Genomic DNA, 23,288 nt, shown 5'->3' on the forward strand with positions numbered 1-23,288 from the left:
TTTTTGTAGTTGATGTTGTCGATTATGTTGACTAATCGTTGCAGCTCTAATTAGAATGCATGACGCTGGCACAGAAAATTCTGATATTCCTCTTTATAGCGGTTGTTCTGCTGTGGTAAGCAATTTCACATTTACAAATCATATGGGTCACCATATTCTTTTGACATTTCCTTTAACCATTACCATACTGTAGAAGTGTCGGGTCTTTTACATGGAGTCAATGAACTAGGCGCTGTCATCTCTTCCTCTTGAAAGATGACAATGCATGTCGCAGAAACTGACGCAATTACACACTCGACTATGTTGATTATGTCGATGTCCCTTAACAGCACAATGTAGAATCATTACAGAGAAACTTGAACAGAATACAAAGTTGCACAGATTTGTAGCAGATGAAATTAAAAAGTAGATATAAAGTATTACTTGTAGGAAGTAGAAATTGTTAGATTTCAATGCACAGATTGAGGTGTCAAATGTAAAAACACATTTTATGAGGGAGATCTTTTAGCCATAGTTGGACACATCACTATCTTCATCCAGATGGTGTAAAGCTATACTGAAGCTATTGAAAACCTTAGTGGAAGCTGGGAAAAATCTGTTTTATTGTCTTTAATGAGAGTAAAGAGAGTGTGTTTTTGAATACTATTATCAACTATTGAAGTAATTGTGTTAATTTGAATTGAATTTGGATTTGTTTTTGGGGAAAAATGGATGTCAGTTAGAGACTTAGGTATTATTTTTTCCTGTTGAAATTAATGATGATTACATATTTGGATTGTGAGCTGTTGCTGTACATGAGGAGAGGACTTACTTTTAACTAATATATACTGACACAATTGGTTTTGTTCTCCTTCAAGACACATAAAAATAACATTTTCTTCAGTGGTTTTCATTTCATTTGTCATCATGGTATGAGAAATGGTTATAAAACTGCACTTTGCAAAAGATTTTTGTTCCAATAGTACAAGTCCAATGATGCAGCCAAAGAATACTGCTGTGGCTACAGTACAACAAGGCAAGTGTGCTTGACTAGCCCATCTAAAACCAAGACTAAGTCTATGCAACAATGTGAGATGAACAAAGTGTAAGCAGATGGGCTCATGAAGATCCAGAACACCTGGACTGGTGTTTTGTTGATTGTTTTAACACTTGAGTAAATATGACATTTTACTTTTTGATTGTTCATTTTTAACTTATTAATATTTACCCACTTTTGATTGTTTTTTTTTGTATCGGCAATGTGGAGAGATACCATTTTAGTAATTTCAAATTGGGGTATTTACCCAAGTAGCAGAAATTATTTAAGGGCGGGCAAGTAATTTCTAAAATGATATAATGAAGCTGATCAAAAGCGCATAATACATATTAAAATAACAACTCTTCACAATGATATACTGTATATACAGTATACAGTAATGGGGGGAAAAGTGCTGCCAATTTTATAGTATTGTGGCTTAGTTGTAGCTCTCCCAACAGAGCTGCTCATCCTGCATTATATGCTGAGTGAGAGATTTCAGGACCACTTCCTGTGCTGAATTTCTGTGTTACTTTGATATGTATGACCCTGCAAATTAAACACAGATGTGGGCAATGTCCATACATCATTATTAAATGTTTCACAGTTAAAAACAAGTTAAAAAATGTATGCATGGTGTAGCATTCAGGTGCATTTGAGGACAGTGCAGACACTGTAGCCCCCAATGGACTGAGTTTACTAGGCCAGTTATATAACTTTCTTAGTCCATTTCACAGTTGTGGGGGCCAGAGACTATCCTACCAGGACTGGGCAAAAGGCTGAAAACAGGCTAGGGTAGGACGTGTCCTTCATAGGGACCATTGTTGCTTACATACACAGTGACAGTTTGCAAGTACCAGTTAATTCCTTCTTGCAAAATGGTTAGTTTTGTGTTAGCTAGTAATAGAACTGAAAGGCAAATTTTATTATGGTGACAGACCATTGTGGCCATCGGGTGAATGTGGCACTCCTTTTGAAAATTGTTGAGTGACCAGATTTTCAAAGTCCCAAACCCAATTGTATAGCAGCTATGCTCATGCATAAAGCCCGTCCTCATTTGTTTAATGGCTGCTTTACATCATCATCAGAAAGTGATCAGGGCATGGAAGAAACACTTTCACAAATACACACACAGTGCTTGAAGTGTAAACAAATAAATGGTAGTATTGCTTGTTTTTGTCTGATTCTAATTCATCCTAGCAGTGCTGTTCGCATTCAACAGAAGTTCTTAATGAAGCTTTCCTCATCTGACGTTTGACACTGTTATTATTCTTATTACATTGTGGAATTTTATAAATCTAAATATAGAAGGTTGCTTGTGTTGGCAAAGCAATATTTTATTAGATTGGTAGCTTGTTGAAACTGGGACGTTTTGAAATTCTTCGGTTATTTATTGTTATGTATCGTCCAACTGTCCAGGGATATCTGGGGACTATAGTAAAATAGTAAATCTTTATAAACTGCAAGCAGTGAACCTGTAAGGTTATTATAGTGTAAGATAAACACTAAATAAATGTTTATTTGCTCTGTGCACAATGGCTTATGCACTGCAGGGTGTTACATTCATATCTAGATAACATTTTTCTTTTCCATGCTGTCATTTTATAATTTTTTACAGGTAGTAAAATCATTTAACTTATCTGTTACAACTTAAACCAGGGGTTTCAATCTCCAACCCTGGAGGACTGCAGTTGCTGCTAGTTTTCCATTTTGTCACTTTCTTAATCACTGACACATTTCTGTTGACTTCTTTTTCCTTCATTATAAATGTTGGTTTTTTTTAAGATTCTGTTTTCTTTATTGATTCTTTTTTCTTTAAATGGCAGCCAAACAGAAATGAGATATGAAGTGAGCCAACAGATGACCAGCTAAATTGGGTATTTTGGTGAGCTGAGCTGATCAATATTACAGAGACTTTCATCTTTCTTTGTTATCAGCTACTACTGTGTGATGGACTCCGATTGCTGGTCATGAGTTGGCTTGTTTTTGTATCTCATTATTTATTGTCTGGCTGCTAATTAAGGGAAAAAAAATAAAGGGTCTGAGTCTTAAGTAGCAAGTCAATTAAAATGACGAAAAAAAGAAGTTAATTATTAACAAAAACTCGTCACTGATTAAAAAAAGGGTCAGAATAAAAACCTGCAGCCACTGCGCCCCCCACAGGTGTGGAGTTGGATACCCCTGACTTTAAGCCTCTGGAGAAGTGAGATGCTGGTGCATTGCTTCTCTTTTTGCGCTCAAGCTGCTGGAAATACTTCATAAAGCAGAAACAACTTGCTGATGTTTACGTTTCCTTGCGTGAGCCCATCTAGACTTGCTGATGGAGGATTGACGTACCGCATGCACACAAGCAATTAGCTATCAGAGGTGAAAAAAGAGGAAAAGGTAAAATTGAAAAAGTAAAACTAATTCATAGCTGAAGTCACATGGAATGTTTTTTCTTTGTTTTAGCAAGCTTGCAAATTCGCTAATGGTTTAAAATAGGTGACTGTATAGCACAATCTATTAATGATATAACAACGACAAAAAAACTCTCTTGACAAATTTCCTTGAAGAATAAGTGGATGGCATTTCAACAAAATTGGTCAATGGGGGGGCTAAAATGTTTCATTTGGACAGACAGACATGGACTGTTGCAATAGCTGCTTTTGTGCATTATATTTGAACACATTTAAAAATGATATTGTGTAACAGGTCGCAAATGTTTTTCAAAACATCTATTCAATTCAAAATCTATTCAATATTCTTGAAATGAGCAACACTTGGCAAGCTGTCAATTGCCCCACTCACATTCACATCCATACTTTACAATATAAACCAACCACAAACCACCTTTAGCTTGACACTGGTAGTGGGGCTCTCAAAGCCCAGAGCCACTATTCATTTTAAGCGATTAATCCATTTTTCTTTCAAGTGATACACTTTGCTACTTTTATTTTTTGATTTTTGTATTGTACACATAATGTTCACTTGAAAAACTGTAAAATTATAGTAATGGTGTTTTCAATATTTGCATATTTGGAATACTGACAGTTCAAGTAATTTCCAGAAGCCTTGAGATGGAGATGGGGAAAGTTTATGGATGGAAACTGAACCAGCAATCATGTGATTTTAAAAACTAGTTCCACAGTTAGTAGGCCATAATTTCTAGTTCACAAAAAGACATGAAGGTAAAGCATTAGTTTCATTTTTCTTACTGAAACAGGTCTTAATTTAAGAGGAATCACTAGCATACTCTACTAAAATAATTAAAGTATTGTGCAAAGAGGTGGGTGAACCTTAAACCTTTGAAAATGGCACACGATCATTTTTTCACTTTTTTTTTTTCTTCTTCTACATACTGCCTTGAGGAACAATTCAGTGTATTAGCAGTATTCTTATACACTCAAAACTGTAAAATACGCTTTCTGATAAGAAGATTTAACTCTTGTGTCACTGCAAGAAACTAGGTAGGGTATGGTTGTGCCTGCAACTTCTTTTGTGTAGATTGCCTTCTTATGCTACATTTGCCCAGGGTCTCGGGGTGAAAAGGTATTTCATTGTTATCTTCAATGATTGAAATTCAGGAAAGCAACTTACATTTTCATTTCAAATCAGTCATAACAGCTAAGATTTTCTTTGTGGTTATTGTAATCTTTAAACTTGTCAGAATTCTAATGTTCTATTGCAACCTTAAGTTCATCATTTAAAGTCATCGCCACCCATAAAGCTCAAAGTGGGTTCAGCCACCATTTTTGAGTTTCATATTAATCTTACAAGAAGCATGTGCCTCTTACTGAACTGATGTAAGTGTGGGCTGCTCATATGCTAAAGAGTGGTCTGCAATAAATTAACTTGACGTGAAGAAAATATCTAAAAGGAGACCGATTTGTCTGTATTTCAGAATTACTGTCATATAGTACAAATAGCAAAAATAACTCTTACTAGCTAGCTTGAAATTAAAGAAGAAATGATAAAGAACTAACAAGTGCTACAAGTACGCAGTTAGAGGAGCAAATAAATCGTTCAAGTTGTAGAAAAAAATCAATTGAAGACCCAGCAGTGGGAGCTAAAATAGGCATCTGATGCATTTTTAAAATGTTACCATATATACTCTTGGATAAGCGATCATCAAACTTTTAACCATAATATGAAAACTACGCCACACACAATAAGCCTAATATGAAAATTTGAAACAAAATTGGTTTTGGAAAACATAATATTATTAAAGTAATGAGTAACCTAACACAATGCTTATTTAAATGAAGTAAAAATATCTGTTAGTTAAACTGATATGCGTTACCATGGAAGCATACAAAAAAAATACTGCATTATTTTACACAGTTATTGCCTTTTTAAGATGTTGCTTGCTGCTATGTAAAAGTGTGCATGTGTGTGCCCGACTCATGGAGGCACTTGATTCTCCTGGTTGTCAGGTTACTATGCCAAGCTGGAACAAAAATCAATATCCGTAGACTGCTGTTAAGCACACCGTGGCTCAGTGCTTAGCACTGCTGCCTTAAAGATTCAGAGTCCTAGGCACTGTGTACGAGAAGTTGACATGTTTCCCTAAGTTTTAACAAATTATCTGTTTAGTGCAGAATCAACTGCATGTATCCTGCAATGGACTAAGGCTTTATTTAGGATTGTTTTCTGCACCAGGATGGCATCCAGTCCCCACACACCAGAATAGGACTAAGCAGGCATAATAAGAGTTGATTGGTTCTTGTCCTCTGTTATATCCAGGTGGCTGTCTTTGGTTGTGTCAGTGTTGAAGTAGGATACTGCATTTTTACTGTGAAAGAAATGCTCTGTTCAGAATTTTAGTTCCTTTTTTTGTTTTTTAAACACTGTTTCTAGTGATGGCCAACAAAAATTGTTGTTCTCATGATTTTATGGAGAACAGAGACAACAATTTCTGAATGGATGTCAACGGGGACTTACACCGAGTGACAGCAAGCAATAACAAAATGCCCATTAAAAAAAAAAATCTCACATTACTCATGTCACATAATTCAGTGTGTTGGGTATACAGTTGTATGCTCCCAACAACCCAAACACATTTGTTTTTCTAAAATATTGTTGAATAAACTCAATCTAGAAAATTCTCATTGGCTCCAGCAGACCCCCATGACCCTGTAGTTCGGATATAGCGGGATGGATGAACAAACATGGAATGTGCTGTAATGAGAACTTGCTTTTCAATTGAAGATCCTCCCAACCCCATTCACTGATCAAGAGTCCAGCCAAGTAATAACTTATTCATTAGCTAGCTGGCTGTGTTATCGACAATACAGAGCATATTCTAGGACAAGTGTGCAAGAAGAGATTAAAAGTTAAAGAAAAGCAAATGAAAACTTAATCAGGTGGAAGATATGCCTTGTATTTGTGCTTATCCATGATGCAGTAGTAGTGGATTTGTAGATTAACAACTAATGAATGGGGGACAGGCTGGTTTTCAATTAAAAAGCCCAGTTTCATCATAACATACTTCCGTCCTGCACCATCATATTTTATGGAACCAGTTTATTTTGGCTATAATGTACAGTGCCTGTGTGACTACAGCATATGACTTGGTACCTTACAGGTGGATTAGATGAAACTTGTAATTTGAGAATTGTTTATGAATATCTTGATATTGTTTTTAGTTATACAGTGTCCCCATTGACACCCATTGTATCAGCAATTTTGTTATCTGCATTTCAGGGTAAATAACAGATCAACAACTTAATCACTTGAATGGAATACATGTATTCCTTTAATATAAAATATTAAAGATGCATTTCATATCTTCTAGAAAATTTGTAACAAATAAATATGAACCATTTCACAGCATGCATTTTTCGTGATCTACATACAGTATGATTGACAAATATATAAGACATTTTAAACCGAGTTTCTAAAACTAATAAGTACAGTGATAGTCAACAAATCGTCTGACAACTACCCTCATTTATAATGAAATTACTACAGGAAAAAGTAGGGTGAAATGACACATTTTATTGGCTAACTAAATTTGCCTGATGAAGGGGCCTTAGCCTCCTCAAAAGCTTGCATTTATAATCTATTTAGTTAGCCAATAAAAGGTGTCATTTCACCCTACTTTCTCCCATATCAATCTATGGTTAACACGGTACACCACTCTACTGTTATAATGAAATTGACAAAGAATGTGTAATGGCACATGTTCAGATTCATGCATCTGTCCGCTAGAGTGCTGTGAAGTCATTTTTGCAACTTCAAAACATGAAATAGTTGTTAATGATTGTTAAGATTTTGTGTACTGTAATGCAAAGTTATTAAATAAAAAATCAGTAATAAACATAATTTGTTCAGTATATTACAAAAATGTAAAGCAATATCTTTAGAAACTAAAATGCACATTATTAAGACAGTAGAGGCTGGATAAAGAAATGCCAAGTAACAATATTGTTCAGAGTAGTAGCCAGTCATGAAAGGAGTTTGTGCAGTGTGTGGAGGAGGTGCCAGAGCAATGTGGGCAGCAAGCACTTTACTCGCAAGAAGAGGCGTTTCTCCTCTGCTAAAATCAATTGACCTGTGTGCATGGCTGTCATAAGGTCTCCTTAAGGATCCTGGCATGGTTCAGCTCATGGAGTTAGCGAAAGTAAGACAGATGGTGGTGTTTCTGATCCAAAGTGAGTGGTGTGAGCTTGACCTGGTGGCTTAAATTTATGATAGGTAGGGGATAAAGCAGATCAAAGAGCTTGAGGTGATATTGAAGGAGCTGTGGACTATTAAAACGGCAATGAAGGCAGCCTGTTTTTTCACCACTGCTGTTGGATTAGATCTTATTTTGTAAATTTGTAAAATGATTACAAAAACTACTGTATATTTCAGAGTATTCCTTATGAAAATATAATTGTCTATTTACCAGTCTACTTTGCAACTTGCAACATGTTTATTGTCTGATGCTTTACTGAGGCTGATATCTGCAGTAAAATGATTTGAGAGCAGCTGCTTGTTCTTTTGCTTTGAATATATTTTTTCCCAAACATTTTTTAAGATAAGAGAACTGAATAAGATGAACTGACCTTGTTTCCAAAAACAGCATGTGTTGAAGTGAAATGTGAAACCTATACAATGGACCCTTGACTTATGAACTCAATTCGTTCACGAGGACTGGTTGTAAGTCAAGACTATTTTTCCCATAAGAAATAATGGAAATACCCATAATGCGCTCCGAACCTCCCACAGCAACACTTACTTAACCTTTTCATAATAAAAAAGGGTTGTATAATGTGCATAATTTACCAAAACACCAATAATTTTTCTAAAGTACTAATCAAAAAGTTATAAAAAGTGCCTAGCCTACCAGAAACAACAATTTCATACTGTACTCACCATTTAATTTGACATCTTTGTGCTGCAGGAGGAGGAGAATGAAACGGAAGGTGGTTATTATTTAGAAGGAGCCTCCTTATGCAAATCTTTTCTTTGTAAAATTGTCGAGATGGTGGATTTCAACATGCTGTACATATTAGTGAGATCGGTCACGAACGCCACTGTCATATTTCCGAACAATTTCCTTCTTCGTTTCGATTGTGATCGCTGTTTCTCAAGTTAATAATGACAGTAGTCGAGCACTCCGTTTAAAGCTGGTCATGTTGTGAACTGCCATAATACACTCCAAAGCAAGCCGGTGCTGACTCAGCCCGATGACATCATCATGTGCCGCACCAGCCCGCTAGCTAACATCCCTTAACAATCGCTTTCTTTACCTTCGTTACCTTCTCTTCCTTCCTTAGCAATTATGCGTCTTGCTTGCCATGGTCTTAGTGAATTCTATATATAGATAAATCACTGCACTGACTGAAATTACGTCCACAAACACATGTATCTGGGCTCCGACTGACGCTTACGAACGCTCTCGGCTGTTTGTTTACAGTCCCACAAGCGAATACACGTGACCGCATTCGGGTCGTAACGCAAGATGTTGGTCGTAAATCAAAACAAAAATTTTGGTCGTAAATCAAGTTGTTCACATGTCAGGCCGGTCGTATGACAAGGGTCGACTGTAATAGCAATGTGAGAAAATAAACACAATGAAGTTAAGTTGAGCTAAACGTTAGTAGAGCAGAGCTCACAATAAAACATTTACCTTTCATAGCTCAGCATTTTTTTTGTCATTTTCTTTGGTACTGTTCTGCAATTTTGTAAACCTGGGTTTCCCATAAACATTCACTGTTTCAGTTTTATGTTTACACTTAAAGCTAAAATGATTTGAGTTGAAAACAAAGAAGGTGTTGACTATACATTTGGGAGGTTATGGCTGAAATGACCTGACTTGTAACCTGTCAAACTAATACTTAGCCGTATATGCAATGCTAGAGAGTGATTCTAAGGTTTCTCATTTTCTTTCCAAGGAGCATACTGAAGTTTTGATTAGATTTTTGAATGAGTAAGAAGCAGTAAATATAACAACTGTAACATCTTAACTGTCATAGCTTTAGCAGTCCTAAATAATCTGTCTCAATATTTTAGAACTTTCTTTATGATCATGGCTCAGCAGCACAATCTTGGGCCTAACACATAAAAAGCATTACCTTTTACGTGCGTTATGAAGTTTTAGTCACAGATGTACTTCAGAAGACCTAGGAAAAGTATTGACACTGGCATCATTGATAGCCATCAGTGCACACGATGGTGCATGACCATGCCAGTCAAAAAACAAAAGGGCAATACAAAGAAGTTGTAGTTAAGACACTGTAGTATTGTTTAAAATTGGAGGCACTGTGGATCCCTTCTTTTAATATCTGTTTATTAACTATAATTGCATGGTCTAAGAAGGCAACTTTTGACATGCTTTAAATGGATTGCTAATGTGCACTTTGAGTTTAGAGAAACAGTTAAATGCAGTAGATTAGTAAATAAAACCCATGGCTTCACGTCCAGGTAAATTCTTCATTGAACATGTGGTATTTTTGTAGCCTAGTAATTTGCCAAATATAGAAAATTCAGAATACCATAATTCACATACAAAATATATTAAAAGCACATAACCGTTCTCAGAAATAATTTTACTTCTGTTACAGGGCCTCTAAATACATACTATACTATTCTTCTGAATGGCACAGTGATTTTTGAACAGTTCTTTTTCTGATTCCTGTAGGTGCTTTTTAAAGCAATATTTTCTGAAATATTTTCTTTACCTCCAGATTTTTATTTTTTTCTTGGCCTGTCACCTTTGTGTGCTACTTGGTGCCATCACTTTCAACCTACCTATTAATTCTCACATTAAAGAATGGTGTGTTATTATACATTTTAAGAAATCTTATTTTTTATGAGGCACATTTCCTGTTATTATAATGCATATTATTATGCACTGGTAGAATAATAGTTATGTACGGTATTTTTTTTTTCCTGTTGTTGATGAGTCTTATGAAACATTGTTTGAAATCCAACTAGTTTTTGTTTCTGATGTTCTGTGCCATTTGTTAAAAGAGAGAATGAATTAGTTTGTTTAGAGAGATGTTTTGCTGCCCCACTCATTTGGACCTATGTTTCATCCCAAGACAGAATGCCTTTTATTGAGTAGTTTGTTTGTTTGTTCTGGTTTTCTTTTGCAGACTATATAGGCATTCATTTAGCTGACGAGCAACATAAAAATATTCCTAGTGTGAGTATGCGTTGAGATTCTATGAAGGCTTGCTTGCTGCCTACTTTATTTTACCTCTGCCACCTTTTCACCCTCTCGTTTTAAAAACCACCTCAAGCCTCAGAGCTGGACCTCGAGTTCTTTATAAATGTGTTTAAATTAACCGATGAATGTGTGTCCTGTCCAGGAATGCTTATTACCTTGTGCCCAATGTTAAATAAATAATTAAGCAAAATTTCTATTTGGGGGTTGAATAGAATTCCTCCCCTTGCCTCATACACCATATTATCATTAGCAGAAGTCCGTGTGAATGTGCCAAAGCTTATCTGTGTGAATTGTATATTGTCTGTGTTTTTTATTAGTTGCAGAATAGTAGTATTCAAGCTGTTAACAGACTTGTATTAAAAACAGTGGCCAAAGGACTGGTTGAACTTTTTAATATTTCTGGGTTATACCGATTGCATGGATGGCAAAGAAAACAGGCATTGATTAAAAATAATTATTTCATCCTTTTAAGAACTTTTTGCACATAAATAAGGGCAAGACCAGATTTCTTTCATTTTAGCTAGTAATTCATTAAGTAATGTCTGGATTAATAGGTTGAGCAGCTTCATTCTAAGGCCTCAGGCCTGTTGGACTGAATTTATACTTGACACAGATCAGCTTTGCTGTGGGTATTTAAGACCTATGAATATGCTGGTAAACCCTCTGCTATATTAAACTTAAAGTAGTTTGACCCAAGGTTAACTTGTTTCCACTCTCAAAGTGGAAATAAAAGCTACCAGATCTTTTAACCAAGCTAATACAATAAAGCTTTCTCGTTAAAGGGGCAGTGCCAGAATCATTTAACTTATTTTGTACATGCATTTACATACAGACACACCTTTAAATCAAACCTAGGTGTCCAGAGTTATGGTACAGTAGTGCTAAGTGTTGCAGTGCAGTGTTGTATGTTATGCATAGTATTTATTTCTGAATTAAAATAAATTTGGCATTTCCCTTTTTCTCTGAGAACTTGGTTGAGGTTGGTTAGGAGTTGGTGGGCATTCCCATAGTGAAAAAACACAAGAAATATCCCAGAATGAGAGAGCATCCTTTAACAAGGTGCAAACTGTTTTGACTCTTAGTACACATTATTCAGAAAATCGAGGGGTAGAAAAAAGATGGGCATAAACAACAAAGATGAGCAAAAAAACAAGGCATAAAAGCATTCCAGACAACGCACTGAGAGAGTGCAGGCTATGATATGTCACTTTTGGAACCTGGTCATGTAAAGCTGATCCTCTAGCTAGGACACTGGATATCTCTGGGTCCGCGGTTCTTGAGACTGATCCTCCAATTAGCTGTAGACCACCCAGGCTGGTGGTAAGGCTGTCCTCCTTGCATTGCAAGCAATCTTTGCTTCCATTTGGTAGATGGGCGTCCTCCCAACTGACTTGAAAACGGAAATCTGGAAAGGGGAGGGTGATTTCCTGGATTGCGGCAGCTACAGCGTGAGAACACTGCTTTCGGTGCTGGGTAAGGTCCTTGCTAGGGTCATCCTCAATATGATCTGTGATCACTTTCTCACCTACCAGTGACCGAAGCAGTTTGGTTTTACGTCTAAGAATTCTGCCATCGACCTGGCACTGAGGATTCTTATGGAGTGCAAATGTGAACATCAGCAGAATTTTGCTTTTTTCCCCAGTTGATTCTGGGGTTCGTCAGGGGTTGCTCCTACTCTGTTCAGTGCTTGCATGGACTGGGTGTTGGGTAAGGTCGTGGGGTCCAATGGCTATGGAGCATCTGTTGGTGAAGAGAGATTCACTGATTTTGCTGCTGATGCTGTGATCTGTGTGAAGTCATTGGATGTTTCTGATCAGAGCTCTTGAGAGACTAAGTGAGGAGTCTGAGTATCTGGGCTTGCAAGTGTCTTGGATAAAAAAAACAAGATGCAGGCCTTTAATGTCCTCTTGGGCACGGCCATTGGCAGTGTGTCTGTTTGCAGAGAAAGTGTCGACCTTGTTGAGAAGTTAACTTACCTTGGCAGTGACATTCATGTGTCTGGTGACTCTTCCTTTGACGTCAGTAGACAGATTGGGAGAGCATTGGGGGTCATGAGGTCACTGGAAAGGGTGTGTGGCGCTCCCAATATCTATGCAAAATAATGAAGGTCCAAGTCTTTAGAGTTCTGGTGCTTCCAGTCTTGCTTTATGGTTGTGAGACTCTTTGACGCTATCCTTTGACCTGAGACGAGGACTGGACTCCTTTGGTACAGTGTCTCTTCGGAGAATCCTTGTGTACCGCTGGTTTGACTTTGTGTCGAATTAGTGGATGCTCATGGAGTCCTGAATGAGGCACATTTACTGCATTGTGAGGGAGCATCAGTTATGGCACTACGGCCATGTGGCGCAATTCCCTGTGGGTGATCAGGCTTGCAGGATCCTCCTTGTTGAGGACTCAAGCGGCTGGACCAAGCCATGGGGAACGCCCATGAAACACCTGGTTGTGGCAGATAGACGGTCATTTCCTGAGGGTGGGACTGGATAGTGTTTATGCCTTGGGGGTTGCCAACCAGGATCTCAGGCGGTTTTGTCGTGTAGTGGGTGCGGCAACATGCTGTACCAGTGCCTGCTTCCAGACCTGACCTGTTCTTGATATGACAGAACTTAAAAGGGAGTAAAAAATCATATTGTAGCATCAGTGTAGACAATCTAAATGCACCACAATAAAATGTGAGTGCAGTAACTGTGGCAAGTTCTTGGTTGAACAAAATAAAGTGCGGGTTAAGATTAAAAATACAAGTTGTTCCAGTGTTAGTATAAGAGCCTCCTTAATTTTTCAGAAAGATTATAGCTTTCTGTTTATTTTTTTTTCATGTACAGTTTACAAATCATGACATTGTTTTTTTGTTTGTCTCTGAATTCCATGTGGATTTGGGGGCTTAATTAGTAATCCATAGATGTGCTTTGAGCTTTCAAGTAGGCTTTTGAGACGATTGTCTTTTGTTTTTTTCCCTTTCCTCTATAGGGTTGCTAGGGTTCAGAAAATGAGCACCCTTGGTATTACAAGAATTTGTGCGTCACATAATCTTAGAAATGGCAAGCCATTTTGTGGTAAACAGACTTTTCTGTGAAAGTGCTCATTTGTAATAAAATGTCGACAATGTTGGCGACTGGGATCATTTGGAGCAAGTTCTTTTGAGTACTGAATTGTGTTTGTAAGAGGTCCTTGGTTCACCAACATGTTAATAGAAAGATTTCTCTATTTCAAGCTGAGTGTGTTGTGGTAAACAATCTGGCATACAGGGCAATACTTGTGAGAAATACAGAGCCAACGTTTAATGTCATCCTTATTATGGAGACTCATGAAGAAGAAACCTCTCTGCTTAACCTGCTACAATAAACTGAACCCTTGAATTGTAATGTGCCTCCACCACTCCCGTCTGCATATGCAAAATTGTATCTATTTCAACATTTCTTAGTTTAACAGTTTTAAATTTCTTATCTATACTTGAGATTATTAGAAAATAGGAAGATCTGACAAAGAGAGATTATTGAAAGAAGGTGCACACTACACCACATCTTTCTGTCTGTGTGTAGTTATTCTGCTTAACCCGAGTTCATAATCCCAAGTAGTTTTCCTTTTTTGTTTAGCCTTATGTCCTTCAGCCACTTGTAAACTTTGTACATTAATAATTGTTCTGTCCATCTTTCCAGCAGCATCAACCCCTACTGGGCACAGAGCAATGGGTGTGAAAGTACTTCACTGCTTTCCTTGGTATGGCCGCAGGAAAGACCGCAACAAAGAGCCTCAGGAACACACCAGCCAAGGTATGGTATTGTCCATGTTTTCAATCATATTTGTAACCTTATATGTGCACAAAAGGAAGTGCTTGATCCAACTGGGTAAGAAATGGTATACAACTACTCATCTGAGTGAAAGGCAGCTGATATCTCCACTTTGATACAGATAGATAAAACAAACCTCAAAAAAATGAAAGGAACACTTTGAAAACACATCACATCTCAATAGGGAAAAACAAAATCTATATCGATATGGTCTGAGTAATGTGTTAGGAACGAAAGGATGCCACATCATTTGATGAAAATGAAAATGATCAACCTACAGCGGGCTAAATTCAGACACCCTGAAAATCAAAGTGAAAAAATAATTCGGCAGGCAAATCCATTTAGCTGAAATTCCAGTGCAGCAACTCAAAATCATACTCGGTAGTTTGTATGCCCCCCCATGTGCTTGTTGTATGCATGCCTGACAACATTTGGGCATGTTCCTAATGAAAAGATGGATGGTGTCCTGGGGGGATCTTCTACCAGATCTGGCCCAGGGCATCACTGAGCTCCTGCACAGTCTGAGGTGCAACCTGGCGGCATCAGATGGATCGAAACATAATGTCCCTGAGGTGTTCTATTGGATTTAGGTCAGGTGAGTGTGAGGTCCAGTCAATGATATCAATTCGTTCATCCTCCAGTAACTGCCTGCATACTCTCGCCACATGAGGCCGGGCATTGTTGTGCACCCGGAGGAACCCAGGACCCACTGCACCAACACAGGGTCTGACAATGGGTCCAAGGATTTCATCCCAATACCTAATGGCAGTCAAGGTGTCATTTTCTAGCCTGTACAGGTCTGTGCGTCACTCCATGGATATGCCTCACCAGACCATCACTGACCCACCACCAAACCTGTCATGCTGAGCGATGTCACAGGCAGCATAACGTTCTCCACGGCTTCTCCAGACCCTTTCAAGTCTGTCCTTTCATCTGTGAAAAGCACAGGGTGCCATTGGTGGACCTGCCAATTGTGGTATTCTATGGCAAATGCCAATTGAGCTCCATGGTGCCGGGCAGTGGGCACAGGGCCCACTAGAGGACGTTGTCCCTCAGGCCACCCTCATGAAGTCTGTTTCTGATTGTTTGCTCAGAGACATTCACACCAGTGGCCTGCTGGAGGTCATTTTGTAGGGCTCTGGCAGTGCTCATCCTGTTCCTCCTTTACCCAAAGGAGCAGAAAGCGGTCCTGCTGATGGATTAAGGACCTTCTACGGCCCTGTCCAGCTCTTCTAGAGTAACTGCTTATCTCCTGGAATCTCCTCCATGCCTTTGAGTAAACCATCTGGCAATGGCACGTATTGATGTGCCATCCTGGAGAAGTTGGACTACCTGTTCAGCCTCTGTAGGGTCCAGGTATCACCTCATGCTGCCAGCAGTGACACGGACCGTAACCAAATGCAAAACTATTGGGGGGAAAAACAGTCAGAAACGATGAGGACGGAAAAATGTCAGTGGCCTCCACCTGTTAAACCATTCCTGTTTTGGGGGTCGTCTCATTGTTGCCCCTCTAGTGTACCTGTTGTTAATTTCATTAACACCAAAACAGCTGAGACTGATTAACAACCCCCTCTGCTACTTAACTGATCAGATCAATAGCCCAGACGTTTCATTGACTTGATGCTATACTCGGATTAAAAAGTGTTCCTTTAATTTTTTTTGAGAGAGATGTAATAAAATGTGTATTATGGAAAACAATATTGCTGTTGTGTAAAATATTTTGTCTTGCACTTCACATCTTTCTGTGACAGTCATGATTACTTAACCTTGATGTAAAATGTTTCTGGGTCTGCTCTCACACAAGGATATATAAGGGGTTAAGGGTTCTTATGTACTTGGAAGGGGGCATTAAGTATACAAATCAGCTTGGCAGACTGAGTGGCTTTCACTCATTTGTCAGACTGCTTATGCTCTCCTGAATGTGTGACTGTAATGGCAATTCCTTCTAGCAATGCTCTTTTGGAAGGGGAAAAAAAACAGCCTTGTCTTAGGATGACATTGGTTTCACATATTTTTAAAACTATTGTAGCTAACTGACTCATACGGCTCTTTTCTACTCAAAGCCACTATTTTCTGTTCTGTGTGACAACACTGAGATGCACTGATGTGAATGCTCACTGACCTCTTATCCTGCTTGGCACCATTGATGCCTATGACAGCTTTTTTTCTATAATTAAGTAGATGACAATCTCAAATCCAGTTTCTCCAATTCAAGGTTGTGGATGACTGGAGTCAACTCTAGCCGCATTAGGCATAAATCTGGAGCCAACCCTGAGCAGGTCACCACTCTGGCGCCATGTACACCCCACTTATAAGGCTGATTTAGAATTGCCATTTAACATGCATTTCTTTGGAATGTGGGAAGAAAACTGCAGAATGTATCGCAAAATCCACGTGAACATGGGGGAAATTGTGGAAAATCCACATAGACACTATGCTATAATACTTCCCTAAATAAAATAAGCTTTTCTGAAATAATTTAAATAAGCAATGGTTTTGAGTAGCTGGAGGTGTAGGGGATGGAACGCACTCTTGTTCCATTGTTCAGGAAAGCATTACACTAGTTTGCTTTATTTAATATTTTACTAAGGAGACGTAGAAGATAAGAACATGTTACAACAATGTACACACACGTTTTTACAGTTGGAGCACAGGCAGATTATGGAACTTTGTCAAGGTCACACAATGGGTTAAAGGTGGGAACTGAATTAGGCAATCTTAAATGTAATGTTCTCTGTTTGAGCCACTGTACCATGCTATGCAATTTATATTCATCCAAGATTTTGAATGTCTTTTAAGACATATTCATTATAAAGAAATTAGTTTTCCCAAGCTCATTTTTCATATTCTGCAACCACTAATTTTATAGAATAAAACGATTTTTTTTTTCTGTAGCTAAAAACTTAAATTCCAAATTTCAAATTCAAATACCAACAGCATTTGATAAAAGTCCCAGATGTCTGTCTGTCAATAAAATAAGGCATACTGCTAGACAAAAGTTTTATAATCCAATGTGGCAACAAAGCTGTACAAAGTAGTTGAGAAGAAAAAATACCTGTGGTCCTCCTGTTCAAACTTGGTGTGTGACGAGCTGTTCCAGCCAAGTGTAATTCAGCACAGCTGATCCGGCAGCTGCCAACTGGCCACAGCAAACTTTTATTGCCTGATGGGAAGTGCAGCCTCCTTGTTAGCACAGCTACAGGGATGTACATGAGATGAAAATATAGGGAAAGGTTGTGTTTATATTAAACACCATTGTTCCTGGTTCACTGGTCCAGATTGAACTGGTTGCTTAATGGCATAGTTTAATTTTTCTGAATTCAGCTTTCCTTTAATTGCTGGCTTATCACTAATATTAGGCTAAAAGAAGCCTGGGCCCCAGCTTGGGTGACACACCTGGTTCTGCGGTCCATGTTTCACACTCCTACACATTTCTGAGTATGAAATAACAAAAGGAAAAAGATCTGCCAATAAACAGTGAGATCAATCAGATTGTGAAATTTGTTGGAACAAAAGCCTGCAGCCACAGAGGGGCCCAGATCTGAACTTGAGAACATCTGCTCTACAGCAGAAGGCTTCAGCGATGGAGGACCCTACTGATGTCACAGACTCTGTGCCAGTGAGAACAGATTGACACTGAGGAGGAGGGTGGTTTGCTTTAAGTTTACAGGTTTCTATGAACGGTAGAAGCTTTGTGCAGAAAACCAGAATATCCCCTAAGAACCTTGAGTGTAGTTCAAAAAACATGAACCGTGTGAAGTATAATGTGCATTAAATTCTTAGCAACAGTTTTCCCACAGACTAGTGACAGTGGTGTACAACACAGCACTTCTGAGCTGCCTGGACCACTGATCCTTGCAGAACATTTCAAGTTCTGGGGTCATCTGCGCATTAATTCAGACCACCGTTTTCCAGTAGCAATCACGTCCTGAGATGGCCATTACACACTCTTTATATAGATTGATTGTATAGATAGAATGTTACTGTGTACATTCATTTTTGTTTGGTTTCATGAAGAGTAGCAGAAATTCTTGAACAACATGCTTTCCAAAAGCAAAGATGTTTATTGGCCCTTCTTCAAATCAGCCAAGTTATGATGGTGACTACAAGGAGTGTAAAGCTACAGACTGAGCAATGCAAAATTGAAGTGTTTTACTTCTAGGGATTCATTTCAAAATCTTCCATCTACAATTTGTATGTGTTTAAACTTAATGGCTCTGTTAATTATGCTGATAGTTTCAACTGAATAAAATCTTACTTTGCCTTTGTTTTCATGTAAAGACTTTAAGTATACAACACATGCATACTGATCAAGTGAGCGCAGTAGTGAAACTTGACTCTTCAGTTAAATACTGAGATGGTCAGTTATGTGCTAATATTGGTTGGTTTAAAACCAACAATATAATTTGAATAATGTTTATCCTGCCATTTATAAATGGTCTTTCTCTTTAAAAGGAGTAAAAGAGAGTTCAGAAGAGAAACACAAATGTCTAAAAGAATACTGCCTGAACCAAATATCAGAATAAAGACTCCAAGAATAAACCGCTCTGCCGGTGCTTTTGTCCTTGATATTGATAAATAGACAAAGCTGTTTGGCAGTCCCTGCACATTCGGCGCGGACTTTCTGAGGCTCACATTAAGGCAGCTCAATGGCTGTGAAATATCAGAGCGGTAAAAACTGAAGACAAAGTTCACCCTTTCAGAAATTTTCTAATAAAAGGTCCAAATTGAAATTTTAAACTCATTTCAAAACCATTACATTTCTTTTTTTGGTTTCAAGACTAAATACTATTTTTTTTTTTAAAAAGGTTAACATAGAAAAACTGCTTCCTTTGCACAACACCCTATTGTACCTTCATTAGCGGTTTTCTTTCAGAGTTACAGGAGGTGTGTGTCTTTTGCTACTGGTTTCCAACACAAAATGAAGAAGAGCACAGCCACAATGACAGTTGTACATTAACTGTTGCTTTCTATATTTTAAAACAACAAAAAATGACAATGTGTGTAATTCATAGGATAAATTACAAGGATAGCAGTAGCCAAGAGTTGAAGCTGGTTATTGGCACATTAATAATCGCTGTAACATTTTGGACTACAACTAATAAGGAATCTGTACACTTTTTTTTTTTTTAATTTCTCAAATGCAATTTATTTTTCTGCACACATAGATCTTAAAATAAATAGGTAGCTGTACATTTAATATTTGGTGTTGCCTCTCCTGGAGTGTATACCAGCACTGAGTTGCCTCCTGTAAAATGGGGGAAGGCTGGAGGAGTTCTGAGGGGCCTGGACCACTGATCCATGCACAGCATTTCAAGTCAAGTCTGCACATCAATTCAGACCACCAGGTTCTAGTAGCAGTCAGCTCCTGAGATGGATTTGATTGAATGTTACTGTATACATTCACTCTTGTTAGGTTTTATGAAGGGTAGCAGGATTTCTTGAATAACATGGTTACAGTGTAAATTGTGAATTACTGAATTCAGTCTGATAGATTCTTTGCAGAAAAGCAAAGTAACTTCTAGATAAAATGGTTAATGTCATTTGGCTTTAATGTATAATTTATACGCCAGTCAAATGTGTGATGGATGTACTTTTGATACAGTGGAAGTTCCTGCTAGAGACCGATACTGTATACGCTGAAGACCTTACTTAGTGGAATTCGTATTCACACAAGACTGGCACAAGGCAGGAAATGGACAGGCTGCCAGTCAATCACAAGGCACATAACTCTCACCAGGCCACCTGCAGAATGTCCCACAGACAAAGGGAGGGAATGTGCAAACTGAACACAAGTGGAAATGGCATACAAACCAAGGACCGTGGATCCTTGAGGCAGTAGGACTAAGCACTGCACCTCCATGTTGCGCTGATTATGGTATTTCAGTACTAGAGACACACTTGGGATGCTTTCTGTTTGAGGTGAACAAATCCTGATGCCATTACAGACTCCAGCAACGTGCCTTTCATTTTTTTTTTTTTTTTGCAGAAACAGATTCACCACAGCCATCTGAAGAGCCTCCTGCCCAGAAAGGCAGGCCTCGATCGACAGCATCTGTCAGCAGCGACAGCGAAGGCCACAACAGCCGCGCATACTTCAGCAGGAAGGCCCGAGTTTCGTTTCGTCATGAGATGGACTCTGCTTTGGCAGTAATAGACTCTACCAACTGACCGTGTCACTATTTGCTTCTGGGATTACCAGGCAGCAGTGTTTACAAAATGGTGTTTGTGCTATTAATTAATACACCCAAGGCCTTTACTAATCTAGTGTGGCGCTAGATAGAAGCATCTGTGCAGAACACAACACACACAGAGATTCTGGATTCTTTACAGTTGCCAATCTCTAAGGGCACTACTACTTTCAGTGTGTGTTTGTGTGTGTGTTAAATGTCCAGCTTCGCAAGAGCTGAAGACAAGTCATCACAATCTTAGTATTGGTACGTCTGAATTGCTATAACACTTTGAAGTAAATGAGTACAATTTGAAAGTAAGGTGATCAAAAACAGTCCCATCCATTTTTTTAATCTACTTATCCAAATGAAGGTTGAGGGGTAATCAGAGCAATGTGGGGCTTAGAAAAACCTAAACTTTCAGCTTGCATCATGTGCAGACCACCAGCGGTGCACAGAGGAGTGGGCACAGTCAAAGGTTGGTAATCTGCTGACGCTAGCAGCTGAGCACAAACTTGTGTCCATTGAAATAGGAGTGGACACAAATCCCATCTTCATTAAACATCTGGTTATCGTAGAGGAATATATGAAATGGCTTCCCAGTGCCAGACTCATCAGGCTTTGTAACTGACATTCTATTTGATCAAAGTAATCATTCACTGATCTGTTTGCAGGAGAAAGTGACATGTTTGTAGTGTAGTGAGCTAAAGATGAACGCAAACTAAAGAGCAGTCAGTTGACAACAATACAACTTCACAGAGGGAGCGGCCAGCGCTGCCTACAAGCCACCGTTAAACTTGGTAGAAGAATGAAAAGTAGAGGAGCTGCATTGGCCTTGTGCATATACTTGATTCTAGTTTTAATGATCTTGTTACATGAGTAGTTTAGAAGTAAATGAAATCAAAGTCCTTTTCTAACATCTTATGAATTAACGTGGGGTACTAAAGGGGAGGTGTAAATAAAGTTCAGCATTTAACAAAAGTCCTGTGGCTGACTGACTGACTACTTTGTTGAAATGTGTTAAATACCACTAGACAGTTAAAAGCAGTCCACATTGTTGTCTTCTACTGGCAATACAGAAATTTCCTTCATTCTGTACAGGATACAACCCCTCCAATGGTCTACACTGATCCCACTACTGCATCCAATACATCTCAAAAGCAGTGTTGTGCTTCTTCACTTGGGTGCTTGTGTCATCAGTAGGTTTCGGTGTCATCAGCACCTTGTCACTGGGAGTAGTTGGAGTTGGCCAGTTGGTAACGAGAAGTAGTTGGGTGCTGTTATCAGATGGTAAAAGGGGAAACAGAGCTATAGGATGAGAAGCCATTGTTCACAACTGCATACTCTCATAACAGGCACAGGCTTAGATGAGGGATTACAAACCCCATCAGTTAGATTTAGTGAAGCCTCTATAAACTTATTATGATGTGACATTAAAAATAATATTGTCTGGTTCTTGTGCCAACAAGTCTGATGTATGGCCTATACCCCTGATGTGAGGAGGTGATGCTGGTGGTTACTTAAGACATAAGTTGGGAGATGTCCTGCAGTTTACCAGGGTTAAAGTAAAACGCCTGCACCAGAGGACCTCACTTTAAACGTGTGTCCCTTTTCAATGGGTGTGAACTCAATAACCTTTAAGAAGAATCTCTCAGGTAGTTTTGTAGCCCCCTATTGCCAACCAAATTAAAGGAAAGTACAAAGGGGTGGCACCTTCAAAAGGTCTTTGCCTCATTTCTTTGCTTTCCTCAAGTTTTTTTTTTAAATTAACTCATTGCATAATGAGGAGTAAAATGATCTACACAAAATTTGATGTGAAATTCTGTGTTTAATGCTTGCTTTGACCAAGAAGGGCCTTCTCTGCAATGCTGATGCACCAGCCCTGGGGCCTCATGTATAACGCCGTGGGTAGAACTTGCACTATAACATGGCGTAAACACAAAAGCCGAAATGTGTTTACGCACAGAAAAATCCAGATGCAGTAATCTGTGCGTACTCCAACTTCCACGTTTTTCCGCTATATAAATCCCGATCAGCGTGAAAACTAACGCCGGCACGCGCATTATGTAACGCCCCAAATCCTCCCAGAATTACGCCTATTTGAATATGCAAATCAATATAAACCGCCCTTAAGCGCAGCCTTCTGTGAAAAGACAATGGGAAAAGCACGGGGGAAACATAAGAATTTCAGCGAATACCAAGTGGAGGCAAAGGAAAAACATACTATTTGTTCAAATAAACCGTGGTATAATCAACAAAAGGAAGTTGATCGAGTGACATAGCGTGTTGGAGAAACTTGAAAGCTCACATTCACAAATCGCACAGTGGCGGAAATAAAAAAGAAGTCACATATCAAAGTTGCCGTGAAAAGAAGAGTTGTAAGCCCACTGTCTGAGTGTCATATGAAAGTTTATTAGGGTACAGAGAAAAAAGGCACACGGTGGGGAAAAAGCACGAAATGTCAACTTCAATCTCGACATTTCCACTTTAATCACGTAGTTTATTTTGTCATTAAAGTAGAACATCATAAACTTCATCTTAAAATTGTTTAATTAACCAGTTTCTCAAATCACATCGTAATTAAAGTAGCACGTTAAATGCTTTGTTTTGTATTTGATCTTCTATGTGCTCTATGTGTGTGAATCACTACTTGCTTCTTAAACTGGCTCTCTTCCTCC

The 23,288-nt window shown here is 38.6% G+C and overlaps 1 protein-coding gene across 2 annotated transcripts in view; it reads left to right on the plus strand.

Moving 5' to 3' along the window:
• LOC120525138 overlaps positions 1-21,591 on the plus strand; it is a 49,884-nt gene extending 28,293 nt beyond the window's left edge. The window contains exons 2-3 of one of the 2 annotated variants that reach the window (XM_039747193.1): positions 14,309-14,422; positions 20,430-21,591. In XM_039747193.1, the coding sequence (XP_039603127.1) occupies positions 14,309-14,422; positions 20,430-20,611 (296 nt within the window). In that variant the 3' untranslated portion in view covers positions 20,612-21,591. The remainder of the gene's footprint in view (positions 1-14,308; positions 14,423-20,429) is intronic. The other variant, XM_039747194.1, reaches the window with a different exon arrangement.
• The last annotated feature ends 1,697 nt before the right edge of the window (positions 21,592-23,288 follow it).

This window comes from Polypterus senegalus, chromosome 3 (assembly GCF_016835505.1).
Source record: "Polypterus senegalus isolate Bchr_013 chromosome 3, ASM1683550v1, whole genome shotgun sequence".
Classification (NCBI taxonomy): Eukaryota; Metazoa; Chordata; class Cladistia; order Polypteriformes; family Polypteridae; genus Polypterus; species Polypterus senegalus.